The 20,199-nt window shown below is 50.9% G+C and overlaps 1 protein-coding gene across 1 annotated transcript in view; it reads left to right on the forward strand.

The window, feature by feature from the left end:
- Positions 1-19,842, forward strand: part of COL6A1 (collagen type VI alpha 1 chain) — a 44,835-nt gene extending 24,993 nt beyond the window's left edge. Inside the window, exons 20-35 of the mRNA XM_027857429.1 lie at positions 2,388-2,450; positions 4,835-4,897; positions 5,484-5,546; positions 7,238-7,288; positions 7,464-7,499; positions 8,171-8,233; positions 8,861-8,926; positions 10,937-10,972; positions 11,423-11,459; positions 12,704-12,712; positions 13,297-13,430; positions 14,982-15,091; positions 16,314-16,497; positions 16,902-17,088; positions 17,880-17,909; positions 18,104-19,842. Of these exons, the coding sequence (XP_027713230.1) occupies positions 2,388-2,450; positions 4,835-4,897; positions 5,484-5,546; positions 7,238-7,288; positions 7,464-7,499; positions 8,171-8,233; positions 8,861-8,926; positions 10,937-10,972; positions 11,423-11,459; positions 12,704-12,712; positions 13,297-13,430; positions 14,982-15,091; positions 16,314-16,497; positions 16,902-17,088; positions 17,880-17,909; positions 18,104-18,726 (1,755 nt within the window). The 3' untranslated portion in view covers positions 18,727-19,842. The remainder of the gene's footprint in view (positions 1-2,387; positions 2,451-4,834; positions 4,898-5,483; positions 5,547-7,237; positions 7,289-7,463; positions 7,500-8,170; positions 8,234-8,860; positions 8,927-10,936; positions 10,973-11,422; positions 11,460-12,703; positions 12,713-13,296; positions 13,431-14,981; positions 15,092-16,313; positions 16,498-16,901; positions 17,089-17,879; positions 17,910-18,103) is intronic.
- Positions 19,843-20,199: the final 357 nt, after the last annotated feature.

The following is a 20,199-nucleotide window of genomic DNA, read 5'->3' on the forward strand; positions in this document are numbered from 1 at the left end:
TTTTTTTTTTAAACCAGACCTATAATTTCATAGAGTGCTGGTAGTGGAGTCAGGAAGACCTGAGTTCAAACACAGTCTCAGACACTCACTAGCCATGAGACCCTGGACATGTCACTTAACCTCTGTTTGCTTTAATCCACTACAGAAGGAAATACAGACCATTCCAGAAAATCCCAAATAAGGTCATGAAGAGTCAGACACAACTGAAATGACTGAACAACAACAGATACAGAAAGGGAAGTGGTGTCCGGGAAGGATGTTTTGATCTGAAGAGTCACAGGGATGGTTAATAGAACCATAGGTATTAATATACCTTTTCCAGGAGCAATAGCAATGTTGAATTGATTGATATGAGCCAAGGAAGGAAGAGAGGAAGGAATGGAGATAGGAAGGAAGGACGAGAGGAAGGGAGGGAGGGAGGGAGGGAGGAAGGAAGGAAGGAAGAGAGGAAGGGAGGGAGGAAGGGAGGGGAAGGGAAGAGAAGGAAAGGGCTGTGACCTAGGATAATTCAAGATAGAAAAAGAGAACAAACATTTTGAATGCAGACTTGTCTGTGGTGCTGTGGGGACCCCGGGTCAGCTGCCACACCCCTCTTCTCTGGGTACAGCCTTTTTGTCAACAATTGACAGTCTAGGTTTAAGGCTTTAGGAAATGCAGTGGTCCCATCCTGGTGCCTAAACTTCAGGCAATCAGAGGCGTCACCACGGATTCAGGAAAAGGCGGGGATAAACTCTTGGAGGCTCTTGGAGCTCTATGATGTGTTACTGAGGGAAATGGGAATTCTGGGGGTAAGGGGAGCCACTGTCAAGGAGGACGGGAATATCCTCCCCAGTGTGTCCTTTGGTGCCACTATGAATATGGGACCTTGGACTCGATGCCCCATGACTCCGGCCAGCCTGGGCGACCTGTATATCCTCGGGGCGAAGGGAGCAGGATGCGGTGGGAGAGGGTGGATTTCCTGGGAGCAGCCTGCTCTGATTTGGCTGTTTGGGAGATGCCACGGACAATCAGGAGGGAGGGTGCCTGCCTCAGGGAGGCCCTCTCCACTGCTGGAGAGGCCTTGAGGCCTTGGGGACAAACAGGCTTGGGTTTCTAAAGGTCAAACAGAGGGGAACGAGCAGGGTATGGTAGGAGTGGGGGAATGGAGCTGAGCCATGACAGGAAGACGACTCTCTCTCGGGTTCTGTTGTTAACCGTGACGTGAACGCTGGTGCCATCGTGGACCCACACGACGGTCATGGGCACAGCAACAGATACTCGGGAGCAGGTCGTAGTGTTAGAGCTGGACATGACCAATGAGACCACTAGTCCAACTCCCCATTGTACAGAGGAGTAAACCAAGGCCCAGAGGCTCAGGTTCAGTGACTAGAGTAGGTGCCAAAGCCATGGATCGTGCCTCATCAGGGACCATGAAGTTTTAAAGAGAGCAAAAAATCCCTGAGTAAATACCAAGAATCATGAATCTGGAGGTCAGGGGCTACAAATGTAGTATGCTGGCCTCCAATCCCTCAATCCTGGCTCACATGGGCCTAAATTGGGGGTTCTTAACCTGAGGTCTGTGGACAGATTTCACCACCTGAAAAAAATATATCTTTATTTTAATATATTTCATTTCCTTTGAAACCCTGTGCATTCATTTGATACATTTTAAAACGTTATTTTGGGGCAGCTAGGTGGTGCAGTGGATAGAACACCAGCCCTGGATTCAGGAGGACCTGAGTTCAAATCTGGCCTCAGACACATAGCTGTGTGACCCTGGGCAAGTCACTTAACCTTGTTGCCTAGCCCAAAAAAAACCCCATTATTTTGAGGGTTCCATGGGCATCACCAGCCTGTCCAAGGGGTGCTTGACACAAAACAGGTGAAAAATTCTTGGTCTAAATGCTCATTCTAGAAACCTGCTTTGTAAGAGATAGCTTTAAGCTTCCCCTCAAGACCACAGCTTGGGTTATTTAACATTTCTCCCTTCTCCTGCCTGTTCTGTAAGCTGGACTAGAATGGAATGTTGGTCAAGGTGCTGATGTAGATGTAGATGTTGGAGTTGGGATTGGGGTAACGGTTGGTGTGGGACTAGGTGTAGAAGCTGGGCTTCAGCTTAGTCTTCCAGTTGAGGTTGGGGTTGGGTTTGACGTTGAGGTTACGGTCGTCATTTGGATTTGGAGCTGATATTGGTGTTGGGGTTGATGGTTGTGTCGAAGCTATTGTTGGGATTGGCTTTAGGGTTGGGGTTGATGTTGGTGTTGGGGTTTGGGTTATGTTAGGGTTGATATTTCAGGTGGAGGTTGATATTGGGGTTGACTTTGGAGAGCTTGTAGAGGTGGGGTTTGGTGTTAGTATTGGGGTTGAGGTTGGTATGGATTTATAGAACCTTCTTTTTCTCCTTCCAGGGTGAGCAGGGACCACAAGGTGACCAAGGCCGAGAAGGACCCGTGGGAGTCCCTGGAGACCCAGTAAGATCCCTGAGCCCTCTCTCCTTCTATAACTAGATGCTGCCCCCAGGGGGGGTGGTGGCAGTCCAAATAGGTCCAGAGCCTGGCTCCCCCAGGCTCTTGGCCCCCTCTGCTCTGTACCCCTTTGCCAGAGTTCCATTTTTCCTGGTCCCCTTATTCCTCCCAGATGAATGGGAGCTTTTGGAAGGCACCCCCTAATCAGCTGGGCCTTCCAAAAGCAGCTTTAAAAAACTTACCAATGAGAACTCTCCCCAGACACGGCTATTGGGGGTGTTCAACACCCTGTTCGCTCATGATCCTCCTGGGCTAAAGCAGGTGCCAGAGAGTCAGCAGCTGTGGAAACCCAAATACTTGGGAGGCATTAGCCATGCCAGACTGTTCTGGGGGCTATGAAAGGCATTTGGCTTGATGGCACGTATGCTCCTTTTCATTTCCTCTTGGAAAGGCTGGATGCATGCATGTGTGGACAGACTGGGGACTTTTCCCTCAGGCCAGAAGGATGGGGAAGGGCCAGACAGGTCCAGGAAGACAATTCAGGACACAGAGGGGCTGGGGACATTTGTTTAGTCTGCATGGGAGGGAAGATGGCCCTACGTTCTACCAGACGGGACTGCTGGACTTGACCTTCATCACTTTTGCCTCACATTTAAGTGATAGGCCAGAAAGGTCCCTAGAGTTCTGTGTAGTGGATGGGGTGTTGGACTTGCAGCTCTGTAGACCTGGGTTCAAATCCCACCTCAGACACTGACTAGCTGGCTGACCTTGGCCTCACTCTCCTCCTCTATAAAGTGGCAGAGGTGGAGATTATGATGCCCAAGGTCTCCAAAAGGAAGGCCATCTGGTCTGACCCCTTCATTTGATAGAGGAGGAAACCGAGGGAGGCCCAGAAAGGGAATGGATCATGGCAAAGTCACCTCCATGTAGCAGGTGACCAGCCTGGCTTTTGAACCCCAGCCTTCTGATTCTAAATGGAACCTGCGTGGGGTGCCAAGAAGACATGGGCTGCGGGTGTGCTGGGCCCTGGCAGACTCTTGCAGGGATGTGAGGGCAGCGACAGGGAGCTGGGCCCTGGCTCCAAAACATCTGCCCCAATTTCTTTGAACTTAGAGCTCAGGGCTGGAGCTTAAGATGTGGGTATTTATTTTGGCTTCCTGCGGTGCAGATGAAGGGAAAGAATTCATTCTTCCCTAGGGAAGGTCCATGAATGATGGCCCAGGTAAACAGCTTCCCCCTGCCCCCAGTAGCCTCAGCTTGTGCACACCTTCGTCTGTCTGAATGTCGGTTCCAAATCCATTGAGGTGATTTAAGTGATTTGCATAGTAAATGTGCCCCCTTTCCTCCCTCTCCCAGTCTGGGCACACCAGGGGCCTATTCACCTCTTGTCTCTTTTTGTTGAAAGTGTTCAATGAGTTGAGGAGCTCATTTTGACTTGCAAACAATCGGTCTTCAAGTCGAAAGGAGGGAAGGAATCAGACCTCAAAGGATAGTGTTGGGTCTGGAGCTGAGAAGAGCCCGGACTTGGAATCAGGAGCCAAGCCCAGACTGACAGAGCTGGAGGGGTTTGAAGGCCCCTGGGTCTGCACCCAATGGAAATGCCCCTACCTCACAACTTCCCGTGTGGGAACCCTAGTGGTGTAGGGGTGAAAACCCAGAGCCTGGCTGGAAGCAGGGTGGTCTAGGACCACTCTGCCAGGCCAGTGCTCTCATCTCGAGTTCTTCCACTCCCCAGTGTTCTCCCTGCCAGATCCTTCTCTTGGCATTTATTCTGTGCCTATTGGCCGGATAGCATCTGTGTTAGGAGGAACAGGTTCTGCCCTTCGGTCCCTGGCTGGTCCTGGGAGCATGCAGGCTAAAGCTCAGTGGTTAGCATAGTTTACAGACAGGGATGGAGACCTCCAGAAAACCCAGAAGCCACCTGGGTAACCTCTTTACCTGATAGATGAGTGAGCAGAGGCCCAATGACCACAGAGAGGGAGAAATGAGAGGAATTTGAACCCGGGTCCTTTGACTCCAGAAGGGCCCCCTGCCATGACGCCGGCCCAGGAAGCTCCCCTTTCCTGCCCAAATGCCCTATTTATCCCCCTGGGTCTCCCATGCCAGTGTCCTTTGCAGTAACCTGACTCCTATGCAACCTGCCCAGAAGCCGGGCTGTGGAAGGCAGGCTAGGTAGGGCATCATTAGTCCTGCTAGCTCGTCAGGACACAAGGAATCCAGGGCTTCCCAAGAGCCCGGAGCATCATCCACATACATTTCCCTGGACAAGCAACCCTCCCAAATCCACAAATGGAAGCAATTTTGCCAAAAACAGTGACTCCTGGGGCTGGGAGGCATCCTGACTGGGACGGCATGGCCCCAGAAACTTACTGAGTTCTGTTCCCATCCAGGGCGAGGCTGGGCCTGTTGGACCTAAGGGCTACCGAGGAGACGAAGGCCCCCCAGGAATCGAGGTGAGTGTCTGGCCCAGCCTTGCTCTGTCCCTGAACGTTGTTGAGGTCGTGGATGACCCCTTCTTCTCCGAGGGGGCAGTAGAATTCTCCCAACTCATCTGCTCCTCAACTAAATTTATTTTTATAGTATGACTTTAATTTTAAGGTCATGCATCTATTTGGAATGAAGTGTGGTGTGAGATGCTGGTTTAAGCCTAGTTGCTGCCAGATCCTTTTCTGGATTTCCCAGCAGCTATTATCAAATAGTCAGTTCTTTCCTAGGTAACATATGCTTTTTGTTCTGGGGCTGGATCCTATACATGGGATTCTCTCCTCTCTCCAAACATTCTTCCCCATTTGCAACCCCTAGAATGGCGTCCTTTCCCAGGACACGTATGACCTTCCTCTCCCTCTTTCCCCAAATCCTCTCCTGGCCTCTCCTACTTTGGTTTGAAAGACACAACTACGTTTCCTCACCTTAGTTCTTCTCTGGATCTCATAAGATTTTCCTTTTTTTTCTGCAACGAATTAGAACTTAACGGAGACCTCAAGCCCTGAAAGTTAATCTATTTACCCTAAGGTGATTCTTCCTCCTTCTACTTTTCAGGGTCCCAGAGGAGCTCCAGGCCTCACAGGTCCCCCTGGAGATCCTGGTCTGATGGGTGAAAGGGTGAGTGACCTCATCAGTTACTCAAGGCTGCCACCAGCTCAAGAGGAAAGGTCCTGCCTCTGGTTTTCCTGTACAGGCCTAGAAGATGAGGGAGGGGAACTGGTGTAATGGCTGGGAAAGGGGTGCACACTGCAGAGCATCCAGCAGCCTGGAGGGAGAGGCTACCCGCTAACTGATCCTCAGTAGGGCATGGGTGGGTACCAACAGCAATGTCTAGGAAAGACAGAAAGGACAGGCAGCTGGAGGGAAACTGGAATAAGCATTTGGACATTCCGTTAGGAAAAACACAAAAGCAAACCACCTCTATCTTCAGTTCCAGATGACTAAACCCTCCACCTCGCATGCCCCACTCCCACATACAGAATCTCTTCCGTGTGTTCCTTTGGGTTCCAAAGGGGCTGAGTGTACCGGCAGCACATGGGATGACCAAGTGGGAGGCCTCTAAGAAGGGCTCCATCACCCAAAGCTAGGACAATTGGCTAGAAGTTCAGTTGCCTGGGTTCTCATCCCAAGTCTGCCAGGAATTTGCTCTGTAACTTTGGGAAAGTCACTGACCCTCTATAGGCCTCAGTTTCCCTATCTACAAAGACAAGATGTCCTCTGAGGTTGCTTCTGGCTCTAGATTCTGACCACCATATACAAACTCTCTCATGTTAGTATACACATAGGAGACATTCTGCATATGTAAAGACCTTCCACCACCACCACTCTAAATAAAAGGGGCTGGCCACAGAACTGGTCACTCTCGAGCTTGGGTGTCATCCGTGAAATAACATGGCCAGCGGGAGCAATTCCCTGTGTCCTGGGGAAGGAGCGTGCAGGGTCGGGGGCGCCATGGCCTTTCTCCTGCAGAGGGTCTCTGTTTAGCAGAGAAGCAGTCGTCTCTTCTTGACCCTCAGTAATAGTGACCATGTACATGTGAAATCAAGTCGGCCTGAAGCAACGACATGTATCTCAGCCCCCTGGGGCTTGGATGAGAGATCTTGGCCCCCTCATGGAGCCCTATGACCTCAGGGCCCATTTGAACGGGAGCGGGGGTTTGCTGTGGGTAAAATCCATGCCTCCCCAAGCAAAGGCTCCCCATGGCTCCACAGCCTTGCCAAGAGAAGCTTGGTCCTGGGACCAAAGCCTGGCATGATTTTCATAGCCAGTGTAAGAATCAATACCAAGCCATGTAGAGAGAAACAAGGGGGCTAAGCCTAAGCCTCCCCCCACCCCCATCTCTCCGTGGGGCGCCAGGGAGCTGGGTCAGGGACCTCACAAGGGGCCGGACTGATTTTCCAGCCCTCTTCAAAGGGCAGATGCTGTGACTTCCTTTATAACTTGTGGTTTATCTAAACTTTAGACTACTTGACATTTTTGTGTGGGAGAGAGCTCAGAGCTTTGTAAGCCTGGGTCGGTCTGCCCGAGGCATGTCAGTCTGGGTCCTGGTCATGCAAGCCAAACAGCCCTGTCCTCAATGCAGGCCAGGGAAGCCACTTTCAGGATGGAGGCAGAGAGGGCGCTCAGAGATCTGGGCACGGGGCGGGGGGACCCCAGCCGGAGAAGTGCTTCTTCCTTGGCTGATGGGAGGGAGCATGGATTCCAGAGGAGGAAGGCCAGCACCCCAGGAGGGCCTCAGAGAAGGTCAAGGCCAGGGGCAGGACGTCTCCCTTAGGTGATGGGAAGTTCTCAGTGTCTGTTTTTTCTAGGGTGAAGACGGACCCCCTGGGAACGGAACAGAAGGCTTCCCAGGCTTTCCAGTAAGTAACCTTGAATAATTTTCTTGCCCCTCCCCACCCCTGCCCAAAAGGCTTGGCAGCCCTGTGGCCTCGGGCAAGCCCCGCCCACTCACCCAGCCTAATCCCACCGCCCTGGGAGGAAACTCTGTCTCACAATCTGGTTTAACGTTTCCTCCCTCCTTTTTCTCTCCCTCAGGGATATCCAGGGAACAGGGGTCCTCCTGGCATAAATGTAAGTAGAGAGCACATTCAAGTCTCTGCCCCTCTAGACGCCTTGTCTGGGAGGGTCGAGGTTCTTGGGAAACCCTGGTTCTTCCTCTGTGACTCTGGGGCATCTAACCCTGGAAAGCAGCCCCCAGCATGGGCAGCTCTGGAGGACTTGTCTCCAGCCCAAGCTCTGCTGCCATGACCCAAATTGGAACGCCAAGATAGGAGCCCAGCCCTGCCCTCCAAGAGATTCCCTTCTATTGAGTGGGTCACACCCAGCCAAGGTCAATGGGAGACAGTGACTTGAGTCCAGAGCTAAATTGACCCACTTCTTCACTCCACATGCTGCCCCTTTCCTGTGCCTAGGGACCCTCCCACCCCAGACCAGAGCTAGGCAGGGGTTCCATGGAGCTCTATGAACGTGTGGGCAGTGCTGGGATCATCCTCCACTCCCCGTGCTCTGGGATATTTGGGCTTTAATCTTCCCCCCAAATGGACACTGTGGATCCTGGATTTGTCAAATCATCTTCCCTCTCTGCCTGCCTACTCTGACAAGGGAGGCCTAACCATGCATGAAGTCCTTGGTCCCACTTAACAGTGTCATGTGTGGGCAGGGGCCATGGCAGATGTCATGTCACAGGGACCACTCGGGGCTCACCCCAGCATTAACCCGAGCTATCTTTTCCCCACGGACAGGGCACTAAAGGTTATCCCGGTGTCAAGGGAGACGAAGGAGAGGCCGGTGACCCGGGCGAGGATGTAAGTAATGACCAGACGGCGACGGCCACCTCGGTGCTGGGAGATGTCCAGAGGCCCACGGGATCCTGAGGCGCCATCCCCCTACACCAGTGACTTAAAGATAAACTTGGGCCATTCCCAAACACCAATAATTTAGAGAGAAAATCCTGAAAATCTGCCCTTTTATATCCCACCTGTCTTCCTCAATATGCTAATGTCTCCTCTCTGTCCCCATTTCCAGCCTTCATGGGGGCCTTCTTGGCCTCAGTCACCGGAGGCCAGGGCACCCCCCCGGGCCATCTGTCCATCTGTGACCACACACACACACACACACACACACATTTTCTGTGGGGTCAGCCTGCTGCCAATTCTGCTCTTGATGCCTTCTCGCTGGCATACAAGCCCTCAGTGCTAACATGCTGTGGCCCACTTGCACCTACCATTGTCCCTCCCATTGACTCTTGGGGCACCCATGCTTCTGTCCTCCAAGAGAAACACCAGCCCGCTGGGAGTAGGAGCCTTCCTCTCAATTACAAACCAGTGTAAAAACATTCAGGACATTCTGACCTAGCACAAAGTCCAGCTGGAGCAGAAAGACCTTCTTGACCTTCTCTGTACAAATGATGGTCTTTTCTGGCTTTCTTCCAGAACAATGACATCTCACCACCAGGGATTAAAGGGGCCAAGGGTTACAGAGGCCCAGAAGGTCCCGCTGTAAGTACCATCAATGCACCGAGGACATGAGGACCTCCAGAAAGCTCAGGAGAGGGAAGAGGAAGAAGGATAGGAAGAGCTGAGGGTGGTTGGCCGTCTCTTTTTGCTTTTTGTTCCTCTTTTTGGCAGCCTCTAAGGGTCCCTCCCTTTGACGTCCAGCCCAGCTTCAGACAGACCAGCTCTGGCTCCTGGACTTGGAGCCAGACAGTGTCTGGGAGCCCCTCGCCAGCTAAGACAGCGGCGCAAAATCTAGGAGGGCCTAGACGTGTCTGACGTGGCCGAGTCAGCGGATGGAAATCTTGTCTCTCTGGCATGGGGCGTTTGTCTGGGCTGCTTAGAGAGAGTTTATATTAAGCAGTGACTTCGTGCCAGGAGCCAAGTTATAGGATTTTCCACTGGATGCCTTAGGGTATCACACCTTTAGGGTTCCCAACCTTGGGTGGGGAAAGTTGACTGAGGGAAGGCACAAATCTAAGGGACAGGCATGAGATCGGCCAACCTCTGAGGGGTGGAAAATGGGAGAGGGATGACCAGCTGTAACTGTGGAGCCCTTTAAGTAACCAGGGCTGGGGTGGGGCATGGTGGGTAGAGTGTGAGCCTAGAATCAGGGAGACCCAAGTTTGTATTCTGTTCAGATGCTCATCAGCAAATTCCCTAACCTCTCAGCCTCAGTGTCCCTATCTGTAAAAGAAGAGTAATAATGCCTGTGGCATCTAGAGATCGTTGATGCCTGGAAAGCCTTTGCAAACCTCAAAGCATCATGGGTCAATGCTACTTACTGTTCTTACAAAGACTCACCCATGAAAGCCTTTCCCCAACATCTTGGCAACACCATGGAGCCCCAACCTTTTCAACTAAGGAGATTGTTCTTTTCCTGTCCAAAAATCTCGGGCCCCTCCAAAGGACAGTAACGGTGCCACCCTTGGTCCCCTCTACTGGGAAAAACCTCAATGAACCCAAACTCCTGGGATGTCAGGGACTTGGTGTTGGACCCATCCCCCCAACATGTGCAGCACAGCCAACAGGCGTGAGACCTCATCTTCATGGGGGGGAGGGGATTGCTCTGTCCATCTTCTGGAACGGAGACTGATGGGGGGCAAAAGCAGGAAGGAAGTGCTGACCTTGAATCTCAGCGCCACCATTTGCTCACTGACCATAGCCTTCAGCAAGTAACTTTGCTTTTCTGGGCCTCAGTTTCCTCATCTGAAAAATGAGAGTGTCAGATTAGTTGGCATCCAAGGTCTTCTCCAGCTCAAGGGCTAGGATCCCATACATGTGCCCATCCCACTCTTGCCCATTCTTCCTTGTGACCCATGGAACCCAGTTGTGAGACAGCTGAGCAGTGGGAGGGCCTCAGTCTATGGCCTGGGAGCAGGCAGAGCTGACCCACCTACTCAAGGATAGAGCGGGAATCCTCAGCACCCTTCACCCCCCTCCCCCATTCCTCCCCACCATCACCACGACTGGTTTTATATGGTACCTTAAGGCTTGCAAAGAGACCCCAGACATGATCTCATTTAAGCCAGCTCAGCAAACCCAGGGCAGCCAGGGCAAAGGTGGGCAACATGGGGAGCTCTGGAAAAGGCTGCCTACCACACCCCCAGACTGAGGGATGGTGGCTGGAATCTCAGGCCTCTGGCTCATTCTTGGCCTAGCCAGGTGGGCCTGGGCCTGTGTGTGTAAATGCAGCAGTTCCTTCTACCATACGGCCTTCTCCAGAAAAGCAGAGACTGACATGTGGACGCACACCCACTAAGTGGGAGAATTCCCCAGCCTGAGGGGTCAGCTGGTGATCCAGGGCACTGCCCAATTATTTTGGCCCTGGCTGGGGAGCTGCGGATGAGCCATTCTATGGCTTCTGGGTGTCTGAGAGGGAGGCTGGCCCTCTTACTTCTGTGACTCAGCCCCAGGGAGGCAAAGGCCAATGGCGCCTTCTCCTTCACCATTGCTTCTCCATTTTCTTTCTTTTTTATTGTCTTCCCCTCTTAATGTGTTTTTTGTCTCAATCAGGGACCCCCAGGACCCACAGGGCCTCCAGGACCAGATGTGAGTAAACTGAGCTGCCCACTGGGCCACTTTCCCATGATAACTTACCTTCTGTTGGCCTGAGCTGCAGAACCTGGCGGAGGGCTCACTCTGGAGAAATTAATCTGACCTTAGGTCATCACGGAACTTATATCTGCCTCCTTGCTTTCAGAGCCAGGGCCTGCTTAAGAACTGACCCAAGTTTGAGGGTCACAGAGCCCCAGAAGCGGAGAATCCAAGAGGTGTAGGCATGTAGGGGGACTGAGGGAGGCCCCCTCTCTGGGCCTCAGTTTCCCTGCCTGTAAAGTCCCACATCCCTGACGAAGGCTCTCTGGCCCCTCAGTCCTCTCTAGCACTGGGCCTGGTTACCCCAGAGCTTCCAATCAGCCACGGGGCAGCCACCTTCCCATTGGGGTGTTCAAGGGCATCCGCTGCCTGCAGAATGATGCTTCTTTTCTCTCTCCTCCTCAGGAATGTGAAATACTGGACATAATCATGAAAATGTGCTGTAAGTACTCACTTGTACAGTCAGGATGACTTGTAGAAGCATGTCCGGGGGTGTTTGGGAGGGGGAGGGGCATTGTTCTTCAAGCCAGTCCGTCAAATAAGCAACAACCGTTTATTAAGCATCGACTCTGTGCTTGGGGCGTGATGCTCAGGCCAGGGACATAAAAACCAGACTGGAACAGGCCCTGCGCTTGAGAAAATCAGCTCCATGAGAACGAACTCCCAGAGACTGTTATGTTGAGAGCGTCCTTAGGTTATATCTTTGCGGGTCCATAATAATAACGCGGCAACCCCGGAGACGTAGCACAAATGTTCTTGCCTCCAGTTTACAGATTAGGAAAGCAGGGCATTCAGGGAGGTAAAGGGACTTGCCTAAGGTCACACAGCGAGGAAGTTTCCAAGCCAGGATGTGAACCCAGGGCTCCCGACTCCCTGTCCTGTGCTCTTTCCCCATCCCCTGCTGAACAAGGGTGTCCTGGGCTGGCGTGTTATAGACGCCAACAGGATGGTTTTGATAAAGTCGACCGGCAAGTTCAATGGAAAGGGAGACGATTCCCTGAACCGGTTCTGGTAATCACCAGTTGGTCATCAATTAGTGACCAGTTAAAATGGCGGCCTCACCTAGTACGGTCAGCAGGGTCAAACTCAGATAGAAACAAGGGCCACTAAACCATATATAAAGATCTCTGTGGGCCACAGAGATTGACTCAGAAAACCACATGTGAAGATGATCTGTGCTTGACTGCGTTTTTATTTACTTTGTTAAGTATTGCCCAATTCCATTTCAGTCTGGTTTGGCCCCCATGTGTTTGACGCCTCTGGCCGCTTTGGTGGAGGCATTGCTGCCACTACTCCCATTCTGTTGCAAAGAACCACACACCTGGTGTGTCCAGCATGGACGGTCCAAGCACCAGTGAAGGCTGAAGTGTTACGTTGCTCCCTTTCTGCTCTCTCCCTAGCAGCCCAAACCAGATGCTTTTTCTTAGGGAACTTAGAGCTCCCTTTGAAGCCAGTAGCTTCTTCAAATGGCCTGTCCCCCCATGGGAAGATTCCCCAAACTATGGCAGGATAATCTCAGAGTGACAAAGCAGAGACCTCTATGCCTAGGAGGCCCGCATCAAGCTCAGATGCAGAGAAAAATGCCCACGCTCCATCGGATGGAGAGCTTGCCCTGTTTTCTGTTCAAGAGCCACATGAAGTCTTCATTGTATTCTAATTTCCTCTTTCCCTTTTTTTTTCTTCTAGCTTGCTGTGGTGAGTAACAATCACTTTGCAACTCTTAAAAAATGTGCGTTCTATGCTTGTGTTATTCTCTAACCATTGCTGGTTGGTCAGGTCCTACCTGGGCTATAGGAGGGTGGTTCGATGTTCAGCCGTCTCAGGGCTTGTTAGGTTCAGGCATAAAATGGGACAGACAGTTCAGATCCATACATTAGAACTTTGTGAAGGCGCCAAGCCCAGGAGACATTGACAGCATCTCTGGGACTGGCTTCCCAACTGTTAATAAGAGCAGTGTCTAGAATGGCAGAGCACTTTACAAGAGGGTAACAAATCAATAGAGAATGTCATCATCACCAAAAATAAGGTCTGCTATAATACTGGGGGGTGGGGGGACGAGACCTTTTTCTCTTTCCATCTCTGCTATATCTCAGACATGCTGGGAGTCTCAAACCAGTAGAAAAATAATGTGTAAATCTCAAACTAATGGACAAATAGCTTCGGCAAGGACAGTGTGATTTGAGTCTCTGAGGGTGACTCATCTCAAGTTACCTCAACGCACAGCCTCGTGAAGGCTTGCCAGGTGTGCTAATGCTCCGATGTCTCCTGTTTTGGCATAGAATGTAAGTGTGGCCCCATCGACATCCTCTTCGTGTTGGACAGTTCAGAAAGCATTGGTCTTCAGAACTTCGAGATTGCCAAAGACTTCATTGTCAAGGTCATTGACAGGCTGAGCAGAGATGAGTTAGTCAAGGTAAGGCCCTGGAACCTCCAATGAGCCCAGAGCACACTCCCTCAGAAGCCCTCCGGGGTAGTCCACCCCACCTAGGGGCATCTCTCCTCTGAAGGAAGCTTTTCTTGCCCTCTGAAGTGAACCTGTAGACAGATTTCCCTTTTGTTCTTAAAGAGGTTTCATTTCTCCCAGGGAACCTTGATGTCAGACAAGATTTCTTAGCCTGCATGTTTCCCTGCTTGTCAAGCAATATACATGAGCCATCCAACTTGCATGCTGGCTCCAGAAGATTACACATAGTAGGGCCAAATGTAATTTTCACTAAACACACAGTGATGGTCAGGGTACCCACTTCCATGCCTTGTCATTACAGAACATTGTAATTAACCTGAACAAGTTTTAACCACCATTTAAATGGTAGTTACCACATTGGTGAAGTGTTCTCATGACACCGTGACCAGAAGAAAAATCAACTATGGCCTTTTAAGCCAATTTCTAAACACTCTGAATGAGTCATCCATCCCATCATTAGACATTCATTTAAAGGAGAGAAAGGGAGTGATCTTCACCCCCGTGTTCCTCCCCACTGATTCTCCAGTTCCCTCTAAAGCTGGGGCTGAATGCACAGTGGTGGATGGTAAGAAAGAAGGGAGTCCGAGAGTTCAGGCAAGCTCATGGACAAAAGAGAATCTGAGCTGCCTGGCCTTTCATAAAGTATCCTTTGTGGCTACTGCCACTGGGATGGGAGAACCTTGGGTCCAGACCAGTGAAGAACTCCACAGGACCCCAGAATCTCAGAGCTGGAAAGGGCCTCAGAGACTATCTAATCTAACTTTTACCAGACAAATTAAATTCAACAAATATCGATTATGTACCTCCTGCATGCTGAGCAATTGAGGCAAAAGAAGAATGAGACAAGCCCTGCCCTCAAGGAGCTTGTGGTCCCCTCTACAACATTTCCATGAAGTGGCCACCTAGCCTTGGAAGACCTCCAGGGAAAGGGAGCTAACTCCATGGGCAGCTCATCCTACTTGGGAACAGATCTCTCATTGTTAGGACTTTCCTTACAGTCAGCCTAAGTTCTTGACTTCACATAGAAAATACAGACGAGGAAATTGGTATTTCAAAAATCAGGCCTCATCTGACCATCAACCTGATTTACTTAATTTCTCTCTTGTGTTCCCTTCCAAACATCTAAGAAGTTTATAGCCATTAATGCATCCGAGGCCACGGTCTATACACCTTGATTAGCTAATGTACCTGGACATCCACTTTCGTTTTTAAAACAATGTCTCCCAAGAAGGGCTGGTCGCATGGTGAGACCAAAGGCTGATGGGGCACAGCCAAAGGCACCAGTCCAATATAGCAATTTGGAGACTAAGTGACTGAGTTTAGGAGATGATTTTTCATCCATCCATCCATCCATCCATCCATCCATCCATCCATTCATTCAGATTAAAAATGGGCATTTGGAAAGCAGCAAGAGAGATAACTTGAGGACTCCCTGACCTTCACTTTCTCATGGAAAATGCCTCCATCTTGGTTTTGACTCTCTCCACTTTCTTCCTACAGTTTGAACCTGGCGAGTCCCATGCAGGCGTTGTCCAATACAGCCATAACCTAATGCAGGAGCATGTGAGCTTGAGCGACAGCAACATCCAGAATGCCCATGACCTGAAAGAGTAAGTGCCCCCCACTTCCCACCCCCACCTCCACTCTCCACTTCTTGGCTGCCCAATCAGCCAGGATCTGGAGGTCCCACCAATCGTGGAAGGCTAACGTCAGAAGGAATAGTATCAATGTTTTAATTAACATAGAGTTGACATTCAACTGACCTCCTCTTGCCCCCTATGACCAGTCACTCTATGGAGCCATAAATGGTTCTTCTGGGAGAAAAATTCTCCAAAGCCTGCATGAACCAAAAGGGGACTTTCCTCCACAGACTTACATAATGGAAAACAATGTGACTGAGTGTGAGTGGAGGCTTGATTTGACAGCTACTAAGGCCGTTCTGGGAGTGGAGACAGCAAGACGGACAGGCCCGAGTGGCCGGCCTCTGGGAGCTAGAGTCAAATCCTCCAGCACCATTCGATGCTCCTTTAATCATACATCTGTGACCTGAGCATTCTGAACGTGGCACATTTAAGAGCACACTTTCCTTTTCGGAAGTTATCAAATTATGGTGCCATTTTCTGTATCTTTGAAGATGGGTCAAGTAAACAGATAGTCTGCCTCTATTGTTTCCTTCTCCAAAGAAATCATCAAGTGAATGCCAAATAGAGGCAGCATAAGAAAAATGGAAGTACAAACCCAACCTGCTCCAAAAAAAAAGAATGAAATAGTCTGAGGGCTTTCTGTTGACTTCCCAGTGTCCTCATTGTGGGTGTTTGTCTAAAAGAATTGCTTCCAAAACGATTGTATCTTTCAATTAATTACTCAACAAGCAATTATTAAGTGCCTACTATGTGCCAGCCATTCTTTTAGGCACTAAGGTACAAAAACAAAAGGGAAACAATTTACTCCACCCCACTACTCCCCCAAGGAGTTGACATTCTATCTATCTATGTCATCAGTACCAACCAAGGACACTCTGCCAGATGGGACAAGGACAGGCCATGAGCATCTATCCTCACCCTCTCATTGTGGAGAATGCTGTGGATGTCAAAATGGCAAGGGTCAGGTGGGGGACGAGGGGCTAATCAAACCTGCCACACGATCCCCAGTAGGACCACGACAATCTATCATTTTAGGCAAATGTAATTTGTGTGCTCATTTCTCTATTCAAGGAGAAAACAGATGAAGGGGATTCTTCTGATTGTGCACTCCCTGTGGGCCAATCATGTCTTCCATAAGATGGCGGCTGTTGAGGGAGGCTTGGGTTCTAATCTCCCTCTGTGAATGTAGGGCAGTGAAGAAACTCCAGTGGATGGCCGGAGGCACCTTCACCGGGGAGGCCCTTCAGTACACCAGGAATAATCTGCTGCCTCCCACCCAGAATGAGCGTATCGCTCTTGTCATCACAGATGGGCGGTCAGACATCGAACGAGACACGACCCCCCTGACCGTGCTCTGTGGAGCAGATGTTGTGGTAAGTAGGAGGAGGCCCCTCGGCTGAATTCCGGGGCCATTGTCCAGGTCCTAAAAGGAGAAATGAGAGAGTCTTCTGCACCATTGAGTCTGGCAGATTTAGGGGAGGAGGCAAATGAACCAAGATCTAATTTCAACTCAATTCAGCAAGCCTTTATTAAGCACCTAGTGTGTACTGGACTCTGTGCTAGGCATTAACAACACCCTATCCTCAGGAGCTCCCATTCTTTGGGGGGAGACACGAACACAGATCAGTAAATACAGAGTCATTTGAGTAGAGAAGGGATGAGAATTAGGCAAGAAATTGACTTCCTTCAAAAACTAGTTTGGGTTGAGAAAATCCAAGAGGAAGGAATAAGATTTCTTTAAAGAAGAAAAGCTCAATAAGGACCTTTGTCCCCACAGGTATTTTCCCTGGGCATCAAGGATCTCTTCGGGGGCAGTGCAAGCCCAGATCAACTGAATGAAATCTCTTGCCAAGGCCAGTCAAGCTCCCCGGGCAAAAGGACCGGTATCTCTCTGGTCAAGGAGAACTATGCAGAACTCCTGGATGACAACTTCCTGAAAAACATCACCACCCAAATCTGCATCGGTGAGAGTCACCCTGGGGAGCTGGTCTGGTGCAGCCTGGGGCCAGGGCAGTCTTCCAGCCAACTCTCCAGTGACTTAGTCGCACGTTCAGCAAACCTGTGATGAGCACGCCTGGCACTCCTTGCCTGGGAATGTGTGAGGGAACTGCGTGAGGGGACTGCAACGTCAGCCTCAGGGGTAGAAGTAGGGATTGGGGCGGCCACGGCTTCATCCAAGTGGAAGCCCAGATAAGCATGGAGCAGCGATGTAGTGCCCCAGTGAGGGGCAGCCCTGGGAAAACCTTGGATCTGGGATGTTGCCCCTGTCTCTAATCAGCTCACAGGGAGACAGCGCTTTATGGCGAGACAGAGGAGTGTTTAAAGAGACATCACCTTGTACACTGAAATCACAAACTATGAGATCAGAGTTTTGGGTGGAAAGGGGGAACAAACCAGGTCCCAAACTCTTTGAGAAAGAGGGGAAATGCCTGGGGGTGAGTTGGGAACAGCCACCAGGATAGGCTGGATACCTGGAGGATGGAGTACATGGCAAAGGAGGAAACGTCGCGAACTGATGATGTGAGGGAGGTCAGGAAGTGGCACTGAGGGGCAAGCGTTGAGTGTGTCCTTCCTCCTCTTTTTCCTGGTCAGTGGGTTCAGGGTCACGAGAGAAGGGGCACCTCCCTGGAGAGGGAGGCCAGAGGGCCAGGCAGGGTCTTCTGACCAGACAAAGCCAGCTTTCTGCAAGTACAAGAAAGTGAGAGATGTTGACAGTTGATCCATACCCTGAGGCTCTTTTTTCTCTCCCTTGCAGATAAGAAGTGCCCAGACTACACATGCCCGAGTGAGTAACATTGGCATCTTTGCTGTATGCATGCACACATGCCTGTATTTGGACTTCAGTTTTGTGGCACTCATCATCCCACACCAGCATCAGTCTAGTTTTGCCGTGTTTCGAGTGGGGCAGGGTGGTATGGGGAGAAAGAGAGAATGTCTCTGAATAACAGGCAAGCTGACCACCCCCTTCCTTCTCCACAGTCCGGTTCACGGCTCCTACAGACATCACGGTCCTGCTGGACAGCTCAGCCAGTGTGGGCAGACACAACTTTGAGACCACCAAGAGATTCGTGAAGCGCCTGGCCGAACGATTCCTCACAGCCGAAAAGGCCGATCCCTCCTATGACGTGCGCTTCTCAGTGGTCCAGTACAGTGGCAGGGATCAGCAGAGGCCCGAAACCAATTCCCTGCAGTTCCTCCAGAACTATACGGTGGTCGCCAGCGACATCGACAGCATGAGATTCATGAACGATGCCACCGATGTGAACGCCGCCATTCGCTACGTGACCTCCTTCTACCAGCGAGCGTCCTCCGACCGGGCCAAGAAAAAGGTGCTCATCTTCTCCGATGGAAACTCCCAAGGAATCACAGAGAGCGCCATTGAGAAGGCGGTGCAGGAAGCCCAGAGGGCGGGCATCGAAATCTACGTGTTGGTGGTGGGCCGGCAGGCCAATGAGCCCAACATCCGCGTTCTGGTCACGGGGAAGACCACCGAGTATGACGCGGCCTATGGAGAGCGCCACCTCTTCCGGGTGCCTGACTACCCGTCTCTCCTCCAGGGCGTCCTCTACCAAACAGTTTCCAGAAAGATCTCCCTTGGCTGAGGGAGGAGGAAGGAGAACTTCTTACTAGCCCAGGAGGCATGTAATATGGTCTTCTCCCATCCCAACATTCTTCCCACTGACCCTTAAAAACAGAAATAAAAATGCGACCTGTGATCTTCTCAGCCTCCCAAGGGACTTGTCTTAGAGAAGGAAAAAGATCAGAGACATAGAGCGTGAGTCTGCTTTCTGCCCACCTCCTCCACCCGCCTGCAGACCCCCTTGCTTGTAGCTCCCCAACTGTAGCCCTGCATGCAAGCCCTTTGGTTAGAGCGCTTCTCGTCCCTGTCTGCAGCCAGGGCCAGCTTGGAAAGCAAACTCCCATCTAGCGACCACCATTTTCACATGTCTAAAGCAGAAGCTCCTGCACTTGGTTGCATCGGCTGAGGACCAATATTCCCTGATACCCCGTGTTCTCTTTCTGAGGGAATGTGTTGTCCTGGAGTAGCTCAGTGTTACTTCTGGGAGGAAAGTTGGCTTTGAATGGTTTCCTGATGGGCCATTTCTGATGGCTGCCCTTCCGAGGGGGGTCTTGCCACTTACAGTCCAGAGCCTTGGGGCTCACATAGCCTCCCCCTTCCCCTGGACAATCTACGAGGCCCGTGACAAGGACAAGCTGGTCCAGTGAAAATCAGTCCGTGCCTCCAGGGAAAGGTGAACCAAAGGCCAGCAGAACCACTGGCCAAAGGAAGTCCTCTCTACTAGAGGCGGCTCCTCATAGAAGTGTCCCCTTTCTTGCCAGTGCTTACTTTCCAGATTTTAAAGACATGGAACGGGGCGCATCAACAAGGAGTCACGTTAGGCATAGAAACAAAGGTGCTCATCTTACTCTTGCGTTTACATGTCAACTCCCCACAATCTGCTTGAGAATCTGGCCTCTGGTGGAACCGACACGGGGCCATCCAGCATTTCCATGGTGCTCCTGCTGCAAAAGGATTTCCTTTTGTGTTCCTTTTTTGAAAAATTTTCCAAAATTAAATATTACATTTCCCTGAAAACTCATGGTTCACTTTACATTGTAAACAAAATATCCTTTATCTGCCACTTTCATTGTTACTTCTGTGTTCTGCTCCATTGTGTCCACATCAATAATTTGTCCAAATAAATGTTCTTCCACAACCTCTTTGCATAGTTGTCTACAAGGGATTCCAGTGTGTTCACTACCTATGAACATAGAGGTGGGAGGAGGAGTTGGAGACAGACATTTGTTAAACACTCAGGGAGAGAGTTCAAGGGTCCCCCCTCTGGAGACACTGAGCAATCCCTTGGTGTGGGTCCCATGGACCATGGTACCAGCATAGGGCTGAGCCTGGGTTTCTCCTTGGTCCGTGTAGTTCTATCCACTTGGGGGCCTTGCAGATGGTGTGGGCTGCAGACATTTCCCCAGGTCTAAGAAGGCTTGGCATCTCTGTCTCCTCTCCCACCTTCTCCATAAAGGGTCTGAATGTCTGTACAAGTGATCTCTCCCCCATTTCC

This window comes from Vombatus ursinus, unplaced genomic scaffold, assembly GCF_900497805.2.
Source record: "Vombatus ursinus unplaced genomic scaffold, bare-nosed wombat genome assembly UNPS02012147.1, whole genome shotgun sequence".
NCBI classification, from domain to species: Eukaryota; Metazoa; Chordata; class Mammalia; order Diprotodontia; family Vombatidae; genus Vombatus; species Vombatus ursinus.